Source organism: Schistosoma mansoni, chromosome W (assembly GCF_000237925.1).
Source record: "Schistosoma mansoni strain Puerto Rico chromosome W, complete genome".
Taxonomy (NCBI): Eukaryota; Metazoa; Platyhelminthes; class Trematoda; order Strigeidida; family Schistosomatidae; genus Schistosoma; species Schistosoma mansoni.
This window is the reverse complement of record NC_031502.1, coordinates 2857098-2877674: the sequence shown is the minus strand read 5'-3', so window position 1 is coordinate 2877674 and position 20577 is coordinate 2857098. Positions and strand designations below refer to the sequence as shown.

Genomic DNA, 20577 nt, shown 5'->3' with positions numbered 1-20577 from the left:
ACCCAAGAGCTTCATTTTAGAGTGCTAATAATTAAACTCTAGACCACTGAGCCGGGTTCCGACAATGCTAATGTCTAACCTCAGATTGGTTCATGATTTTAATGAAATTCAACAATCTTCACAACTCCATACTGAAAATATTAATTGCATTCAAATGAGATGGATTGAGGAGAGTTAATTTAAAATTTTTATGAATAAATATCGTTGGAATCACCAGCTGGAATCCTGAAATGTGCAAACATTTTTTTAGTTTGTTAGTGCATAAAACTAAAACGTGGATGTAATAGACTCACTAACAGTTATATTTATGATTAGTCACCAAATAGTGACAGATTTCATGTTTATCTGATCCTTAGTGCTGATTAAATTCGATAAATCACGATGCATGCGGTCAAAAACGTACATAACTCAATGTTCCCCTCCCCCAAATGCGCTGGTACGTCTGAGAGTAAAGAGAGTTTACTATCGGGGAAGTCCTACTCATCGCTTTTTTGCGGCGGGGGTGTTGTTTACAAAATCGAGAGAACGAAAAGAGAATGTCAGGCGACTTAACTGGGTTGGTGAGGGGAATTTGAAAACCCTGATTTCAAACTAATAGTGAACATGTGCTCCAGAATCCTGAGGGAACAAATGGCGTATGGACCTATTGTTGGTCACCGACTATCATGGGATCACATCTCCTAACGTTGCTTTAATGCCTTGTGGATTAGACCTCCATGTCAAGGGCTAGAAAAGTGGCCTCCTAAGGAGAACACCTGACTCTGTTTTGGTACCCGGATAATATTGCAGCCCATACACAAATTGAATGATAACTACTTTGTGTAGCGCATATATATTTTGGTGTTCCTTTGAACCAATGTTTGTGTGTTTAAAAAAAAACCATAATATGACTCAATGTCACATGTACTTAGTCACAATGTTGAGTGGTTAGAGGTTATCGACAAGGAACTTCGGACCTTAGTTTTGTGCCACCTAGTACTTGTCAGTAAGATATATCTGTAATTCATATATAACTAATTGAACAGACATTAATTCCTCGATTTCATGCACTTTTGAAAGGTCTTCATTCTTAACGCAATAGGTTTCTTAAATTCATAACACTTTATGAAATTATGAACACACTCACACACAGTCATGATTAATTGAAACAATTTATTGTAAATGCTTTTATCAGTCTATAACTTTACTCAATTAACATATACGCATCTAAATAAATTTAATCAGGTCACATCAATCGATCACTACAGTAAATAAATTCAAGAGAATAATCTTTATATAATACGATGTAAAATCCGTTATTGAGTTTACTTAGTCTAACATGATTGAATGAATAATTGTTGAATGATAAATTCTACTTGAACACCTTTATAATAACAAGAGACTACAATAAATATACTACAAATTCAAACAAAATTTGTTCGTACATGCACTACACTATGTTCACAAATAATCGCTGATAATTCAAAATAAGCATCATTTCTATACTAAAATACTAAGTAGAAGAATAGTTTACTAGAGAGTTAATTTGTGGTTATGTCGAATTTTAATCACGATTGATTAGCTCAAATAAATTGGATAAGATATCTGTGTACCTGGTAAAAGGTAGGAAAAACATACACTATCTCGAACTGCATTGGATCTATGACTATGAGATATGGCTTATGAAAGTAAAAGATATGAGTAGGTTGTTTAATCAGCTGAGCCTTTGAAGTATTGTTCGTTTATGGTAAAACTGGAAAGTTATTAATTTTGAGATTAGGCATAAAGTTGTTAGGCTGAACTGATTTAAGTTAGTTTCAGTCACTAATTTGTCTCTAACTGACAAGCATACACAATGATTACATCAAATCAATACTGTACTTCTATAAATAAAATACTCTAATATTAACAGATTTTATGTCATGAACTGATCTCAGTTAGATCATCAGTGAAAACCTGGTGGCATTTGATAGTGGTTTCGTCATATTATAGGACTCCCCAGCAGTACACATTCGCGACTATAATAATTGCCTCATTAGCTGCACATTTGCTGTGACGTTAATGTAAAAATCAAATACACTAGCGATAATGATATGAATAGGTGATTCATTAAAGAGAGAAAAACATTGATATACAATTTGGTATAAAGATATATCTACAAATAATATCATTTATAGCATCGGATATAACAGAAGAAACTTCACAGCTCACATCATCAAGTAATCTTAGTTAAACAAATGTTGAAAAATAGGAAGCATTGAACAGGTATTTTATTCTAGTATGGGACTCCACGACAGTCCCTATCCACGAGTCCAAGATCTACAGGTCTCGCAGTAAAAGCTTAACGTTTAGACGACTATGTCAGCATCCACTGCTTTATACTGTTGAATTCAATCAATTCAAGGTGAGATTTGAAAGTTCTGAGTTCGCTTCCAGTGAGGCCGTGTATGCATACTATTATGGAGCTCTCTATATTAGCATAAAACAACTTTCAGTGTTTCATAATATTGAATGACTATCTAACTGAGATAAATTTGTGGTGTGAACTATGAAACTCAATAATCATTAAAAAACTCTGTACACAAATAGAAAATATTATTTTGTTGTCATTCGAGTAAACATCATTGTCATCACCAAGCTCTACGTCAAGTAGGCTACAACAATAACAAAAGTACATACTTGAGCTAGAAAACAATCACCTTCATCATTTTACAAAAAAAATAATTTTTTTTAAATAAATACACTGTACACAGATAACAACTATATACATCATATGATTGATAGTTTTTTTCGATTATATTTGTTTAAAAAATCATGAGTACAACTAAACAAAAAAAACAATGGACAATTACCTAATAACCATTATCCTCATTGAAGTAATGTGATGAATATGACAAAAAAATGTGCAGTTTACAAGTAAATAAATAATCATACGTTTACTTGTTTACATAATAACTAAAAAGGTATGCGTAAGTGTATAATTATTAATTAACATGTACGGTCTTGTACAATAATATAGCTGGTTAGGTTTACGATGATAGATTGACAAGAAAGAATACTTATTATCTGAGAGCTTGGTCATTTTTCGCGTAAAATGAAAAAAACAGCAAGAAGAAGGACTCGTCATACTGTTATGTCTAAGTCTACAACACTCATATAACAGTCTTAATGCCACATTACCGTCCTTTTATCAATGATCAACAGAAATCGAATAACCAGAATATTCAAGCATTTCGTTCACTTTTAGTGGGTAAATATTGCATATAAGACCATGATTTTCACTGGGGATTTTATTTCAGTCATCTACAGTTATCGACATATGTAAGCACGGCACTGTAAGGCATGTTAACTTCGTGAATTACAAGAAAAATGGTCATATAAAGACACATTTAAATAACAACTAATTGTATTTGTACAGTGGTTGATAGTAGTCAGCTGGAAACCCTAAAGCTTAGTATCTTGCAACATGAGACTTGTCATAAAGGCACAAATGAACTCTCCCGAGAACTGGTGCTACCAATGGGATTCCAGCTCACATCACCTAGCTTCCCAGTCTGAGATGGTAATACTGACCTCACAACTGATATGGAATTTCACAGGGAGAACTAGTCCCTCTAAGATTCCAGGTACACCTTGCTGATGAGTGTCAACTAGCACGAAACCTAGGTCCAAAATTTCCATCTGACAACTTCCGACAAATTAAGGTCTCAACATAGTGCACTTAGTGTTGAATCGTTTGAACTATCGGTTATATTTCAACTCAATTAAAGGAACAGCCAGACATAGTATTGGTCACAATTAAATGATCAGTTAATTGCAATACAGTTCTATTTACTTTGTTTTTTAGGCTGTCGTTTTCTTACTGTTTACATAAATAGGAAAAGGATAACACATCGCTACGATTACTGACATGTATTTTGAACAACATCGAGAAAAAATTAAGCTTAAGAGTTGTGTGATTTCCCAGACCACAAACAAAGCACTCAAACCGAACTGGTAGGTTACAAGTAAATGAATCTATATATTTTTATGTTTTTCAACCGATTTCTATGGCCTATTGTATTGTCAGAAAATTTTGCTAAATTTGTGGGTTATCGATCAACAAGTTATGAATGTATCAATAGATTACTGTACTTTAAATTAATTTACATCATTATCCTTCACCAAACATTAACACAAACTGCACAACGTAAAATGTTTAAGATAACTTTCCCACTAAAAGTAAGTAATGCTACGAAGACCGACAAATGCTGATTAACCAACTAGACAACTCTACCCTGTAACTAGTCATCAAGCATTTGTAATTGAAGTATTGAAGCAACCACAAAATATTTGAAGTAGACATGGTACTATGAAGTTATCCAGTTGAACCTAGATCTTATTTACAGTGAAAATGTAGGACAGATACAACATAAAAGTATCGTTTATACTAAGCAGTTGTTATTCAAATAGATTGAACATTTCACGAGGATTCGGTTGATTAGTTCAACTTTAATTCAGACTCATTTTAGTATGGTATTAACAACCAGACTAAACAAAAATACCAAAATTTCTGAAAATATTAAAACGTAAGATATATTTTCAGTGACAGATTACAAAAAAAAACTATTTACTATCGAAACACAATCTGCACATCATTTAATCTGTAATGATATGCAAAAAGAAAGAAACGATCAACTTAATTATCACACTATGAGAAGACTTTGCTGAAACCAGTAAAAATAAAAGAATTTCAATTAGTTACTAATTTATTCATTACTTCCACTCATTTATCTGCAAACATTTACTACTATTATTAGTATTATTACCACTGAAATTCTTTAAATGAAATACTGTTTGTTTTTACCCTATTTTAAAAATGAGAATAATTATTTTTGTTAGTTTTTAATAAGATGTCTTTAATGAAACGATATGTTGCTAAGATATTCAAATATATATGTAAGAATAATAGCCTTCTAATTATATATATTCTAGATAAATAAAAAAAATGATGTCACTTCAATCGCTAAGCAACAGCCCAGATACATATTTATATAAATATATTTAACGTCGTGTATAAGACTGGAATTATGAATTAACAACTAGTCGTTATAAGCAGAGATGAATGGTGGTTAGCGGTGGAATCCAGAACGAGCGTTTCATCCCATCTGGGACTCGTCAGCTGAATGTACCTGCATCCCAGAGTTGATGTTCACTCCGAAGCTTGAACCCAGTATAGTTCACCTCAAACGCAATCGTGCTATCTGCTTAGGTGCTGAGTCCAGATCGCATTAGCTTTTGCGATCGAGTGAAGTCTAACATTTATTCAAACAACCAATAAACAATGAACTAAACCTTATCATTATCTTATAACAAAAGATCCTTCGTTTAAAAACTTTTTTTTTCATATTTGAAAGATAATCTGAATTTAAACATTTTCCAGCTTCGCTTATATTCATCAAAATTATACACTTCTTAAGACTTAAGAACGGAAATTAGGTTTTTAAAACTAATAATACGGATTGCACAAGCTAGGGAGTTTCTGGTTCGAATCAATAGCCACTCACTCTACTGGAGAGGTACTAGGTGTGAGTTCCGGTATGGATATCAACACTAGGACGTGGCAAACACATTCAGCTGACGAGTCGTAAATAGGACGGAACACGAGTCGTGCATTCCAATGCTAGCCATTATTTATCCATTCTATTATCCTTTTGTTTTATTTCTGAAGTGAAAGTAACCATTCTCTATTTTTTTAATGATATAAATAATTAGGTCAACTTAAAATCGAATGCATTAAGACGATATTAAAGAGTGGTGTATCGATCTATTTGTTAAACAATATAACGAAAGGTAACTATATTTTTTATGGAAAAAAAAGATAACGAAAGAAACGAGATGAAATGTGACAGAAAATGGATATTTTTTTCTTGCAAAAATAAACAAACCGAGAAATGAAATGAAAAAAGCACCGTTTTTGTTTTATTAAAATAAATTTTCAGTCATACTAGTTAGTATTAGTGCAAAGACGGTTTACAAAACAAAGTGACCTTAGTTAGGTAATTATTAGAAATCAAGAGGCTTTGGGCAGCCGTTTCATTTAAGTACAGGACTCTTAGACAATGCACATTCACAAACCGTCAGCTAACAGGCCTTCATGTCTCGGTAGGATACTCAATTTTGTAAATTGATAAAAATCACAAACAGAAAACAGTAGATGCCAACTCAGTAATCTAAAGGTTTAGCACTCAATAACCTGAATGTCATGGATTCGGTCTACGATGAGGTCATGAATGAAGCTGTTGTGAAGGAGTCTCGGACTAAGACCAAATAGCTGTTTAATCACTCCTGGTTTTTACCGACTTCGCAACTAAGGTCAACTTGAGATGCGAACATATTAATTAGGTTTGATATATTTAAGAATATCGCACTATTTGAACATTTTCAATCAAAATGATTTACAGTTATTATCATGATTCATAATTTCGCCAACCGATCAATAGTAAAAGTATACTATACTGACGACCTTGAGAGACTTACTAGCCAATTAGAAAGTGTTTAGTTATATAACGATTTATAATAAAAAGTAGTACGTTTCAACTGATGATCAGTTTTCATGTGATCAATTAACGCTTGTGTATATAGGTATTTGTTAAGGTGAACGAAAAAAGGCCTGTGGTTAGGTATTTATTGGGCTACAGTAATGACCTAAGTTCGGGAGTACATAATTTTTGTTCACGAAGACACCCTTGACTATGCACTGAACCTCATGAAGTACTCTCAGATAAAATCTGTCTGAGAAGCAGATATCTGTTATAAGTTAGCCTTTGTATCGGTTTACAGTCACTGTGTGGTTACCGAAAAGATTTATGTTATCGACTCTAAGCATTATAGGAATTATATGTACGAAATATTTACCTAGTCGCTAATAGGATACTAACTATTCACTACTGGGTTTCGAATTTCGCATACAAACTCAAAAGGCGCTATCTTAAATGTCATTGATTCGTCATTATAGTTCACCATGATCAGCAAATACGTGACTTTAAACAATTAGAGTTGACTTCAAGACTGTTTGTTTGACCAGCTTAGATCAAACAAATCCAAGACATTCGTTTTTTATTGGAAATTCATATATTACAATTGTAGAGTATGATGAGAGATTAAGCAGTCACCTTGTTTGTTGGCAGACCAGCAAACACTTCATCCTAAAACTTTTCTGTATATCCATGTAATGAATCCATCAGTGACCAATACATCACAACCAATGAAAATATCGAGGTTAAAGAAACGATAATTATTTCCTAACACCTTATATAAACTAAATACCCATACAGACCAATCTAGGATTGAAGGAGATAAGATACAATGGGGAGATGATTAGGTTGTCAGAGTTCCCAAACTGCTTAGTTTACTTGAGTTTCGTCAGCCATGTACTTTCACTAGCTCCTATCAAATATATGGGTTAGAATACACACTGAAATAGAACTAAACACTTCCTTATTAATTTCCATACAATAAACTATAATCACTCACTTTTTAATCCACCTACTTAATTTAATTACAACAAATAACAGAACTGCTGACGAGTCTTAAACAACAATTAGATCAATAATATTTTCGTGTTTCCCAGCTAATCTTCATGATAAAACGACCTTGGAAATTTACAGAAATCTATAGGAGTAAATATACAACTTGATAAGGAGCTTAATACTCAGTTTAACTAGATTTTAAACGCTTATTTGTTTGTTTTTTAAAGTCAGTCTCATCATCATAAATATCATAATGAATATATCAGATTAAATTTTTTTAAAGGTTCTTCCTACTAATTACTTACCTCATCAATTGAAGAATAGGATGACATAGATGAAGTTGTTTTCACTAAAAGTAATTGACAACGTTGACATTGTAGTAAACAAATTGTATGTGATAATACTGAATAAATAAGACGAGTTATATCAAGTTGTTCTGAAAATATAATTCGTGCAAGTTCCAAAAGTACCTAGAATAAAGAGACAGGCATAACAATAATGATAACAATAATAATAGTTGAGAGAGTAAAAATTAACTAATAACATATAAAAAGGAATGTTGAATTTTTAATAAGATGCAATGAGCTAATTATCTGACATAAAAATAGACTCCACACAATGTTGAGTTACCTATAATAGCTATGGTGTGACTTAGTAGATAGGATTCGATCAGCACTGTGAACTAGATAAACAATATCCTTTCAAATATAACTCATATACCATGTCAGTCAGTCAGTCACAACGTAGAACTCCGTACGTACGTACATCAGTTCGAGTTGCCATACAACATTAACAAACAGATGCAGTTGTCGATTCAAATCCCATAGTGGTAAAAGTAGTAAAAGTATAAACAGTAATCCGAAAGATAAGGGTTTGAAGATGTTATTGAAGGAGTATATTCCAGTGAAATAAATTTGGAAAGAGAAAAAAGATGGAGACATGAAGAATTCAGAAGATCAGAATTTGGTAGAACACAAAGAGTGGATGCACCTTCGCCATTGCAAACGATTTTGAGCCATGTCATTCAAGGTCTCTAACCATCGGTTGCTATCATCTCGCGAATCCCAACCAGGTAGTCTACACCTACCAACACGGCCCGGTCCACTTGTCAGCGACTTCATGGATTTATGCCATGTTTTGGTCTGGCCGCCCCTAGCTTTCTTCCAACCTGCTCCTACACCATAAAGCATTGCACGTCGGGGCAGTCGGTGGTTGGGCATACTTAACACATGTCCCAGCCATCTCAACTGATGAAGTTTCAGTACTTCGTCAATCGACTTGCCATCCTTACTTAGTACCCGTTTCCTAACATCTGCATTACTTACCCGGTGGTCCCAGGATATACGAGCAATGCGTCGAAGACACCTATGATCGAATACTAGTAGCCTACGAATATCCTCTACTCTTACCGGCCATATTTCACTGCTATAAAGTAGGACAGAACGAACTGCTGAGCAATAAACACGTCCATCGGTTGCTAGACGGATATCTCGCCTACGCCATAAATGACGCAAGTTGGTAAAACCTAGTAGAGCCTTCCGTACCCGTGCTGAGATTTCGTTACACACCAGACCACAAGGGCTGATGAGACTCCCAAGTAAGTGAAGCGTTTAACACGCTCAACTACTTCACTCCCTATCATTAGTTCAGGTGTCGATGCAACCCAATCCTGTAGTAACATTTTGCACTTTGAGGGAGAAAATCGCATCCCGAACATGCCTACATTGTTGCTTATAATGGTCAGAAGACTGCATTTTGTCAGCGTCTTCACCGAATAAAACTATGTCGTCGGGGTATTCTAAGTCAACAAGTGAGTCTCCCGGTAAAAGTTATACTCCCGAAGATTTAGATGATGAAAGTGTTATCTTTAAAAGCATGTCAACGACAAAGGTGAACAAGAATGGAGAGAGTGGACAGCCCTGAGGAACACCACTTGAGATAATCAATTCTGATGACAGTTGGCCATAAGCTCTAACTCGACCAGTTGTGTTCGAGTAGAGAGCCTTTATGAGGTTAATGTACTTCTTTGGTACTCCTTTCAGTGACAAACACTGCCACATCATATATCATGTGCAGGTTCATGTATCGAGTTTGTAAGCGTGCCGTTTGTAATGGCGTCTTACTGATACCACCTGGCTGCCCAGACAGAAATACATGGAGAACAGTCCAAACCTGTAACTTATTAGTCAAAAGGTCGGTGTTTTTAACCACTAATTAGTTACTGCTTTGAACTAAATAATTTTAACACAATACATAGTTAAATCAAAAAGTGATTATACACTTTATACACTAATCAGTAGTTGACTAAAAGGCTTACATGTTTAGTTTTAAACTATACTTATTGTATATAAAAACCAATGATACTAACAAACTGTCAAAATCAAATTACATAATATGAAAGGGTTGAATGTGTGGTAAAATTAGTCAAAATGTTGAGTAATATAAACTATGATACGTTATACTACTGTTAAAATTAATTGAAAATTTACATTCCCTAATAAGCAACAATTTCATTCAATAAAAATCTGTCAACCCAATAATTCAATAATCATATAAACAAAACTAGTTGGTTAGTTATTTGAACAAGTGATTAAATAAATCTTGTTAATAAATCGTAATAATATGAAGTCAATCATTGTTTCCTAATTGTTTGTAACACTTTAACACCAGGGTATATATATATATAGAATGTGTACTTTTTTTCAAGCAAGGCATTTATAGACAAGAAAATTACAACTTCGTTAAATTCACACAATACACTAACCAAAATAATAAGTGTCGAATATTAAAGTGTAGATAATTCCCTATAACTGACTTTAACATCATGTGAAATAAACAATTCATATGTCGACAGACTATAACATAACCTTCATTGTTTTGATTTTATGAAACAAATAACTAGCATAGATTTGTACGCATAGTGCTTAATGAAGGTATTTAAATGAAATTATATGAAACAAATACAGAAATTTGTTTTAAGATAACATTTGCCCATAATGAAAATATAACTTAGTAATTATGAGTTGATTGTTTAAAACTTGATGTATAGAAGAACGATATATAATGATTAATTATTATAATTTTTAACAATGAATCACTTAATGACTATATACTTTAAAGGACAATAAACGACAATAAAAGTAATGAACAATTGAACAGCTTACTTAATTTAACATAACACACTAATAGTGATATATGAAAAGTTGCATATGAGAATTGTTTTGATATGATACTTTATTGATTAAAGTGATATGAATTATCTATTTTGCAGTTGAATGATACGACTTATAGATTTTAGGTAACTAATTTAGTCCACGTATTATAGAACCTGACGGTTTTAATCTGTTGAACGATTCTGATATGAGTACAGAATTTTATTTCATTCTTCTCATTAGGTTCATAAGTAATCGCTTGATTATTTCGGTCGAATGCCTTTCTTCAATGGAATTCGAAAATTTACTAATGTAAAGTATTATGTTCTTCACATTAAATAACTTAAGTTTAGTTGTAGTCCATACCCAGAGCGAAATACTTTCCAGTTTTGATAACCTTTGATAAATTTCATTTCTCAATTAAAAACACTAGTTTATAAATGAACACAGTAAAATATCATCTCAATAAAATTAAAAAATGGAACTGCTGAATACCATGAGTATTAAGTTGAATCTTCCAAATAGAATTGCATAATGATATGATAACAGATACTTGGGTTGACGTAAATGTGAACATGAACCCCATTTCGATATTCTAACGAATAAAAATATATTATTTTCGTTTTTTCAACTTCGTATACTTAATTTTTTAATTCATAGGAAGACAAATGCAATAATTTTCAAATCTATGAACTAAGACTTTCACGACAGAGAAATTTTAGTAATTTAACATATGTTTAATAGAAATGATTAATTTTAGAGATAGTTTCACCATTTAATAAGTTTAATAAAAACTAGAAAAACAAGATCTTGCACTAAAATGTTGTATTTTACAAACATTCAAGAATTTTAGAAACAGGTCATCGCTTATAAACTATCAGACGATTAAATTACTATTAATACTAAAGCAAATCAATAGTCCACAACTTCGAGGGACCCTATACTAGGAAAAGTAGAAGTCCAACAGTTACGGGCTGCAATAGTTGGTAAATCCATATCGATTGAAAGAATGAGAAGTAGCTACCTTTTCGAGTACGAGCAAAAGTTAGTATACACATCAACATTTGCACCAAACCTATTTTTGTCACATCTAACACGTTTTCGAAGATAGTTTTACCATTAATCGAGAACAGTTAGACGACAATTGAAAGCCAGATAATTAGGGGCAGCCGAATGATCTATATTCCCAACTCTTTCTCAATAACAGATGCTCACAATTCTTTCCATTACCACTACACACTTTTCCTTTTATCAAAGTATATTGTGAATTTGCTTCCAACAGGAGAAAAACATTTGAGATACTGTTCCCCAACTTTATTTTACCGTTGGCGAGTTATAGCTTGTACTAAAACCAATCTTGCGAAATCTAAGAATGAATTATACAAAGTAAAGTCATAAAAGAACAGATAGTACTTACTTGGTTACGGTAAGTTTCTAAACGACTCTGCTCATAAATTTGTGCATTGTGTAATCCAATACCACAGAATGTAACATATGATTGAAATATCTTTACATCTTCTTCAGTGAATGAAGCATGTTTACTGATTGATTCACTCTCACAACTACTAGGTTGAACTGAGTTAATGCTTTGATCATGATGCTGATCAGAAGGAACTTTCTTATTGATAACCAGTGCAACGCCTAACACTTTTCCATCAACATTTTTTATAGGCATGCATAAAAGGCAGCGCGTTTTATATCCCGTTACACGATCTACGGAATCATCAAATCGAGGATCCTGCCAAAAGGTTTGGAGAAATGTCAGTAGTTAACACGTTTTTGAGATCAGATGAAGTACTAACAATAAAACTGGCAAAATCTTCTAAATTCAGTAACTATCATCCAACAAACAAACATGTTTACTAAGTCAGATAATTAATGAACGCAGTGGCCAATCTACAAGTTACGAAACTAGTTTTTGGCTTTTTAAACCTGGGTGAATTTGAACGTAACTGACAGATTGACCAAAAATAGTGTGTAAAATTATTCAACCAATTGTAAATAACAGAGAACTTCGGACAACTGTGGATCAACCTGAGTTGTCACGTTTCATATTAGTGCAACGAGAGAATGAGTTAACAAGATGGATAAGGAATTAAAAATATCATCGATGATGAAAACTGAAAATGAGGAATCTAGTGAAATAAATTAAACGAACTAATGAGAAGAATAAAGTAATACCAAAAAGTTAGGTCCTGGAAAGATAAACAATGAGTACTCTTGTGCCACCGTCAGTGGACTTGAGCTATCTCCAAGGGGCTGTAGGATTGGTGGTTTAGAGACAGTAGTCCAGTATTATTATTAACCTCCACACAAAACGTATTGCTTGAAGCTAAGTTTACAATCCTAGACTTTGTTATGGGGTCGCAAAAAATTAATTGAAACATATTTGCAATCAAAAAAAAGCAACACAGGTCTACAAATAGTACTCAAACCGATAGCCTGAAGCAGTGAGTCAGTAGTTAAGGGATCCGATTTTGAGCCACTTGGTTCCAGGCTCGAACTCAGATTCACCGATTACGGTTCAGGCAACTGGGCAACATAATTGGCCCATACAATTAAAATGTAATTCATATCCAAATACTTATTGAATGAGTTAATTATGTTATTATTTCAGATAGTTTATTGACCAGTTAGGTGGCTGACACCCTTTACAAATATAACTTAACACGTTGTTACCAAAATTACTTACGGCATATGCATCCGGAATATTTGCGTAATCTCCAGTTCGTGCGACGTAGCCGGTTACACCAACATTAAAAGGAACAATGATGTGATTAGAGGAACATCGCTGTAAAACATCATCAAATATACACTCAGGAGTAATGTCAAAAAGTTTGCTGACAAGAACATCCTCACCGGTTGAACGCGACTTTTCCACAAGGAAAAACGATCCACGATCAGCGTTGATTAGTCTACAAACATTCTGCACAATTTTAAAGGATAAAGATGTCACGTCAAGTTCACGACAAATATCTAAAGCAAGTTCACTTATCAAATCTCTCTCAGTTAGATGTGTCGGACGACTTGGCGAAGCCACAGTTTGACGAACAGAACTAGTATTTGAATCGATGTGTTCATTGGAAGGGAAAGGAAAGAACACAGAGTTTATAAATGTGGGCTTTCCATCTTCGTTGGAAGATAAAATACGCTTGTCATAGGTTAATTCCAAATCCTGGCTGCTTATCTTACGTATAGGTAGTGATAGAGAAGTGGTAACAGGAGTCTTATCATCATTTTTATCATTGTGCTCGTCCATAACAGTTATTGAGTTATCAAAGAGGCAATCATATTCACCATGATTACGTCCATTAGCCCAGGCTTCAACCATGCTTGGGGATGCGGATTTGACAAAGTACTTGAAAGTAAATTCAGGATTCTCATCTAACCAGTTAGTGACCATGTCTTCGAAGGACAATTCTGACTGTTCACCAATATGACCACCACAAAGTTCACACATTCTCACTAAACTGGACATTTTTTCTTGACACTCAAAGTTATTTATTTCCGCAAGATATTTTCAGGAAAAATGTAATATAAGGCCATGCAACTCAAAACACATCGACGATGAAGGTATGCACGAAAAACAGCTGACGCTGTGACAACGTCTTCATAGAACGCGCTTTTCAGGTTAGTCACAATAAATGTAGTCGAAAACAAGATACATTTTTTAAAGTTTACGAGGTCGGTAGTCGTTTTGATCGCTGAAGTTGTTTGTTTCTCGATAAGAAATCGGTCTTTTGATAATCTATCTTGGGTTACAGATAAACTAAAATATGTGATTAAGGAATTTGTGATAAAATCTAGTTTCTTTAGTAATGTAGGGTGCATTTCATCAGGTCACATAGATTTTCTCACATGAATCTTTGTTATATTTAATTTCTCCTACAGATATTTTACCAGAACGGCAAACGCGCTATTAACTCCGCCTGTAGCTCCTCTGGGGGTTACTGCCGGTCCCAAGCCCGGGTAAAGGAGGAGGGTTGGGCATGGGGTTAGCGACCCCATCCCGTAGAAAATCAACTCGCTAAAAATGCTAACCAGAAAAAATCATTCAAACCATTTAAACTCTGTCCTGGGAGTAGAAGGAATAATTATGACGTCTCATGATGAAAGCTGAGTTTCCTCGGAAGTCATGAGGCCAATGCACCTTCTTACAACCAGAGCGACAATTTTTATAGGTACATGGAATGTCCGAACAATGTGGGAGACCGGAAGAGTTTTCCGAATTGCTGCAGAAATGAGAAAATACAACCTGGAGGTGCTTGGAATCAGCGAAACACATTGGAAGCAGGTTGGACAACAACGACTATTTTCAGGGGAGCTTCTGTTATACTCCGGTCATGAAGATGAAAATGCCCCACATACACAAGGAGTTGCATTGATGCTGTCTGGAAAAGCACAAAATGAACTTATAGGATGAAAATCTCATGGACCAAGGATCATCAAAGCCTCCTTCGAAACAAAGAGAGAGGGCATTACAATGAACGTCATTGAATGGTATGCGCCTACCAATGACTACGATGAAGACGTTAAAGGCTAATTCTACGACAGGCTGCAGTCGATCTTCGAGAAGTGCCCAACCAAGGACCTGACCATTCTGATGGGAGATTTCAATGCCAAGGTTGGGAAGGACAACACTGGATACGAAGACGTCATGGGACGATATGGACTGACTGTGAGAAAGGAACGAAAATGGTGAGAGATTTGCAAACCTATGTGCCTTCAATAAACTGGTCATAAGCCGCACAATACTCCCACACAAACGCATACACAAAGCCACATGGATTTCACCTGGTCACACTACACAGAATCAAATCGACCATATCTGCATCAACAAAAAGTTCAGGAGGACAATGGAGGATGTGAGAACCAGGAGAGGAGCTGATATAGCATCCGATCATCATTTGCTGGTCGCCAAGATGAAACTAAAACTCAAGAAGCACTGGACAATGGCGCGGATAACATCACAAAAGTTTAATACGGCCTTTCCTCGGGATACTGAAAAACTCAATAAATTCAACATAGCCCTCAGCAACAGGTTCGAGGCCTTTCATGATCTACTCAATGGAGAGGGGACTACCATGGAGAGCAACTGGAAAGGTATCAAGGAGACAATCGTTTCAACATATCAAGAGGTTCTAAGCTACAAGAAGCACCATCACAGGGAATGGATCACTGTTGGTACACTGGATAAAATTGAAGCAAGGAGGAACAAGAAGGCAGCAATCAATATCAGCCGAACCAGAGTGGAAAAAGCCAAGGCACAAGCCGAATACACAGAGGCAAACAAGCAAGTGAAGAGGAGCATCAGAACCGACAAACGTAAATACGTGGAATATTTAGCGATGACAGCGGAAAAGGCTGCAAGAGAGGGAAACATGAGACAACTGTATGATACAACCAAGAAACTTGCTGGAAATTACCGTCAACCAGAAAGACCAGTGAAAAACAAGGAAGGCAAAGTAATCACCGACATTGAAGAACAACGAAACAGGTGGGTAGAACACTTCAAGGAACTCTTGAATCGACCAGCTCCACTGAACCCACCCAACATCGAAGCAGCACCCACAGACCTCCCAATCGATATTGGCCCACCAACAATTGAAGAGATCAGCATGGCCTTTAGACAAATCAAGAGTGGCAAAGCAGCGGGACCAGACAACATCCCGGCGGAGGCACTGAAAGCAAATGTAACAGCAACTGCCAAGATACTCCACATCCTCTTCAGTAAGATTTGGGACGAAGAACAAGTACCTATAAACTGGAAAAATAACTTCTGATTAAGATACCAATGAAAGGCGATCTGAGCAAGTGCGACAACTACAGGGGCGTCACTCTTCTCTCAATACCAGGAAAAGTCTTCAACAGAGTATTGTTAAACAGGATGAAGGATTCCGTGGACGCACAACTTCAAGATCAACAAGCTGGATTTCGTAAGGATAGATCGTGCACAGACCAAATCGCAACTCTACGTATCATTGTGGAACAATCAATCGAATGGAATTCATCACTCTACATCAACTTCATCGACTACGAGAAGGCATTTGATAGCGTGGACAGGACGACACTATGGAGGCTTCTTCGACACTACGGCGTGCCTGAGAAGATAGTCAATATCATACGGAACTCCTATGATGGACTAAACTGCCAAATCGTCCACGAAGGACAACTCACCGATTCATTCGAGGTAAAGACCGGTGTTAGGCAAGGTTGCCTACTCTCACCGTTTCTCTTTCTCCTGGTCATCGACTGGATCATGAAAACGTCAACATCTGGAGGAAAGCACGGGATACAGTGGACAGGCAGGATGCAGCTTGACGATTTAGACTTCGCGGATGATCTGGCTCTTCTATCACAAACGCAACAACAAATGCAGGAGAAAACGACCAGTGTAGCAGCAGCCTCAGCAGCAGTAGGTCTCAATATAAACAAAGAGAAAAGCAAGACTCTCCGATACAATACAATATGCACCAATCGAATTACACTTGATAGAGAAGCTTTGGAAAATGTGGAAACCTTTACATATCTGGGCAGCATCATTGATGAACACGGTGGATCAGATGCAGATGTGAGGTCGCGGATCGGCAAAGCAAGAGCAGCATACCTACAACTGAAAAACATTTGGAGCTCAAAACAATTGTCAACCAACACCAAGGTTAGAATTTTCAATACAAATGTGAAGAAAGTTCTACTGTATGGGGCGGAGACGTGGAGAACTACGAAAGCCATTATCCAGAAGATACAAGTGTTTATTAACAGCTGTCTACGCAAAATACTTCAGATCCGTCGGCCAGACACTATCAGCAACAAGTTACTGTGGGAGACAACAAACCAGATTCCAGCGGAGGAAGAAATCAGGAGGAAGCACTGGAAGTGGATTGGGCACACTTTGAGGAAATCATTCAATTGTGTCACAAGGCAAGCCCTCACATGGAATCCTGAAGGTCAAAGGAGAAGAGGAAGACCAAAGAACACATTACGCCGAGAAATGGAGACAGACATGAGAAGAATGAACAAGAACTGGATAGAACTAGAAAAGAAGGCCCAGGACAGAGTGGGTTGGAGAAAGCTGGTCGGTGGCCTATGCTCCATTGGGAGTAACAGGCGTAAAGCCAAAAATAAAAGCTAAACGCGCTATTGACGACCCAGAGTCAATGTGAAAGCCATAGTCGGACTAAGAATAACTTGGCTTTAGACTCTACCTGGTACAGTAATTGAAGGAATTTCAGTCACTAAGTGGAACTCACAAGCATACCGACCAGTATTGTGAGTCTTATCGAAAACAATAAAAAGTATGAATCGCAATCACACTAGTGCTCCTTTATTACAATTTTGCCAGGCCTAACAATCGGCGTGGACGTATTCGCGTTTTTGAAACTCATTGGTGACTTCAGACAACACCTGCTTTTAGTTACTGGTGCCAATGCACGTATCGGGAAGTTTTATCAGATGAAAGTTCTATGGTATTTTGACTATACGGCGGACAACCTCCGGCCAGAATATCACCTTATTAAATCAATTCACAGGATTAGTAAAACGTAGTTCAAAAAGACATAGAAACAGAGGGATTAACTCTATCCTCTCTCCCTAAATGACAAGGTCTTAATGCTTTCCCACACTTGATTTGTCTTATGCCTATCCTGATTTCTTCACTCGATGGCGGAGTGAAATCTATGGGATGATCTTAAGGTTCTGCTTCGATATACAGTGAATTCTACGGAACCCGTATATAGCTGCCTCGTTCATCCTTTTGTTGCAGCTTTTTCTGCCATCGTTGCTAGGTTTTCTATATATTACTGTTTGTCGTCTCTGATGCTCCTCTTCATTTGTTTGCTTGTTTCTGTGTATTCAGCTTGTGCCTTGATTTTCCCTGTTCTCGTTCGACTGTCGTTAATTGCTGTCTTCCTCTTCCGTCCTCGAACCTTGTCCAGAGTTTTCATCGAGATCCACTAATTATGATGATGTTTCTTGGTGTTCAGTACCTTTTGACAGGTTGAAGTTGGAGGTCAGGTCTTCCATCAGGATGGTCAAGTCTTTATTGTTGCCGCTGTTACCACTGATGGGTGCATAGCACTGGATAACATTCACTGTGGTTAGCTCCTTCTTTGTTTTAAGGGTGCTCTGATGACCCTGAATTCATGAGATTTTCATCCTACAAGTGCATTCGGTGCTTCTTTGGATAGCATCAGAGCAACTGCCTGCATGTCCGGAGCATTTCCTTTTTCGTGACCGGAGCATAGCAGCATCTCTATGGGTTTCGCTGGTCTTGAGTACTGTGAAGTTGTGTCTTCTTATTTCCGTTGCTGTTCCTTCCAGTCTCCTACACTTTCCGGACGTTCGATTTACCCATAAACATTGTCGCGCTGGTTGTTAGAAGGAGCATCGGCCTTGTGATTCCAGAGGCGTCATAATTCTTCCCCGATCCCGGGGGGCAGAGTTTAAATGGTTTAAATTGCTTATTATGGTTAGCGTTTTTTGGTAAGGTTATATTATACAGGGTGTGGTTGGCGTCATCATGCCTAACCCTTCTTCTTTACCGGGGCTTTGGACCAGTAATAGCCCTAGAATAGCTACAGGAGGAGTTATATCATAGTTGCAATGATGATGCGGTGGTATTTGGTTCCTAACCACACGATCTTCGAAGCTGAACATATAATCACTGAGAAGATTCACCTTCACCATGTAATTCTAAGAACAAGTCAAGAATGATGAACATGAGAACATTCATTCAATCGGATCGCATGCTCAGTCTTGTAGGCGGGGTCATTCTTATTTAACTTATCTCTTTTATTCATATTGAATATATTGTTCTATCTCCAGTCTGTGCTCTTCGCAAGTGCTAAATATCATACTGATGAGTGTCTCGACACGACGATAAAGAATAGACAATGATAGGACTTCCACGTAAAATATTATAGATTCTGTTTTCATACCATGACAAATCTATAACTTCGGGGTTAGGTTTATCATATTAGTAGCACTGATATCCGAGATTGACCATAATTCAACAACGATGTCATACGGCCTCTATTGATTTCTGTATGTACTCCTCGAGTCCACCGATGTCCGTCAAACATTTCTGTACTTTATTTATCAGGCTGCACAGAGACCGCCTTTTATCTCTGTTCATACCAACGACTCGCCCATATCCAGAGGCAGTCGGAAAACATATGCAACTCCTCAAGATATTGTTATAAGTGATCGCAAAACTATGTCAGGTCGGTAAACTTGAGAAATGTCAATATGGTAAGAAAACTTTAGATTCTTAGGTAATGCTCGAAATCTTTAGAACGTCACACTAACCCTATTATTATCCCATACCAGACTAACTTAAGAAGTTTAGGGGACTTATTAGACTGATGAATTTCATTCTAACTACCCACAACAATTACGACCGTTAGCAGGTTTGCTAAAAAGTTGAGCTAAAGTAGTGCGTGTGACACCAGAAGCAATAGATGAATTAAAAAGACTGAGGACAGTTACTGTTCCTACAACCGTTTTTGCATGTCTTGACTGTGAGGCTGCACTAGTTCTAATGAAGGATGACATGAGTTATTGCCACTTCTGTATAACAAACAGTAAGTCAACAGCTAGCATACTTTACGAAGCCACTGGACATTTCGAAATCGGGCCGCAGCACTTTCAGTTGTCAGACATTTTCTCGGAATTGTGAGAGGCACATCTCCCACACTGCTTGATGATCACAAGCCAACTCAAAACTTCCGTCTATTAATTATGACAATTACTTGCAGTTAGAAACCCGACATTTTAGATTGCTCACTCAATCGGCTATTTTCCACCCTTATTTCTATACTCTGGGTTTTATTCAGGATTAAGAGCTTTATTTGTCACACTTAAGTATCAAAAAAAGCTCATTCAAGTAGCTTTGACTTACCATGAGCGTTTTAACCGTTTTAGCCCTGCGCCACACA

At 36.4% G+C, this 20577-nt stretch overlaps 1 protein-coding gene across 1 annotated transcript in view; it reads right to left on the bottom strand.

Moving 5' to 3' along the window:
- Positions 1-14120, bottom strand: part of Smp_179590 (putative camp/cgmp cyclic nucleotide phosphodiesterase) — a gene marked incomplete at its 5' end in the record, with an annotated part of 58122 nt that extends 44002 nt beyond the window's left edge. Inside the window, 3 exons of the mRNA XM_018799932.1 lie at positions 7785-7960; positions 12060-12380; positions 13335-14120. Of these exons, the coding sequence (XP_018653795.1) occupies positions 7785-7960; positions 12060-12380; positions 13335-14120 (1283 nt within the window). The remainder of the gene's footprint in view (positions 1-7784; positions 7961-12059; positions 12381-13334) is intronic.
- Between the last annotated feature and the right edge of the window lie 6457 nt (positions 14121-20577).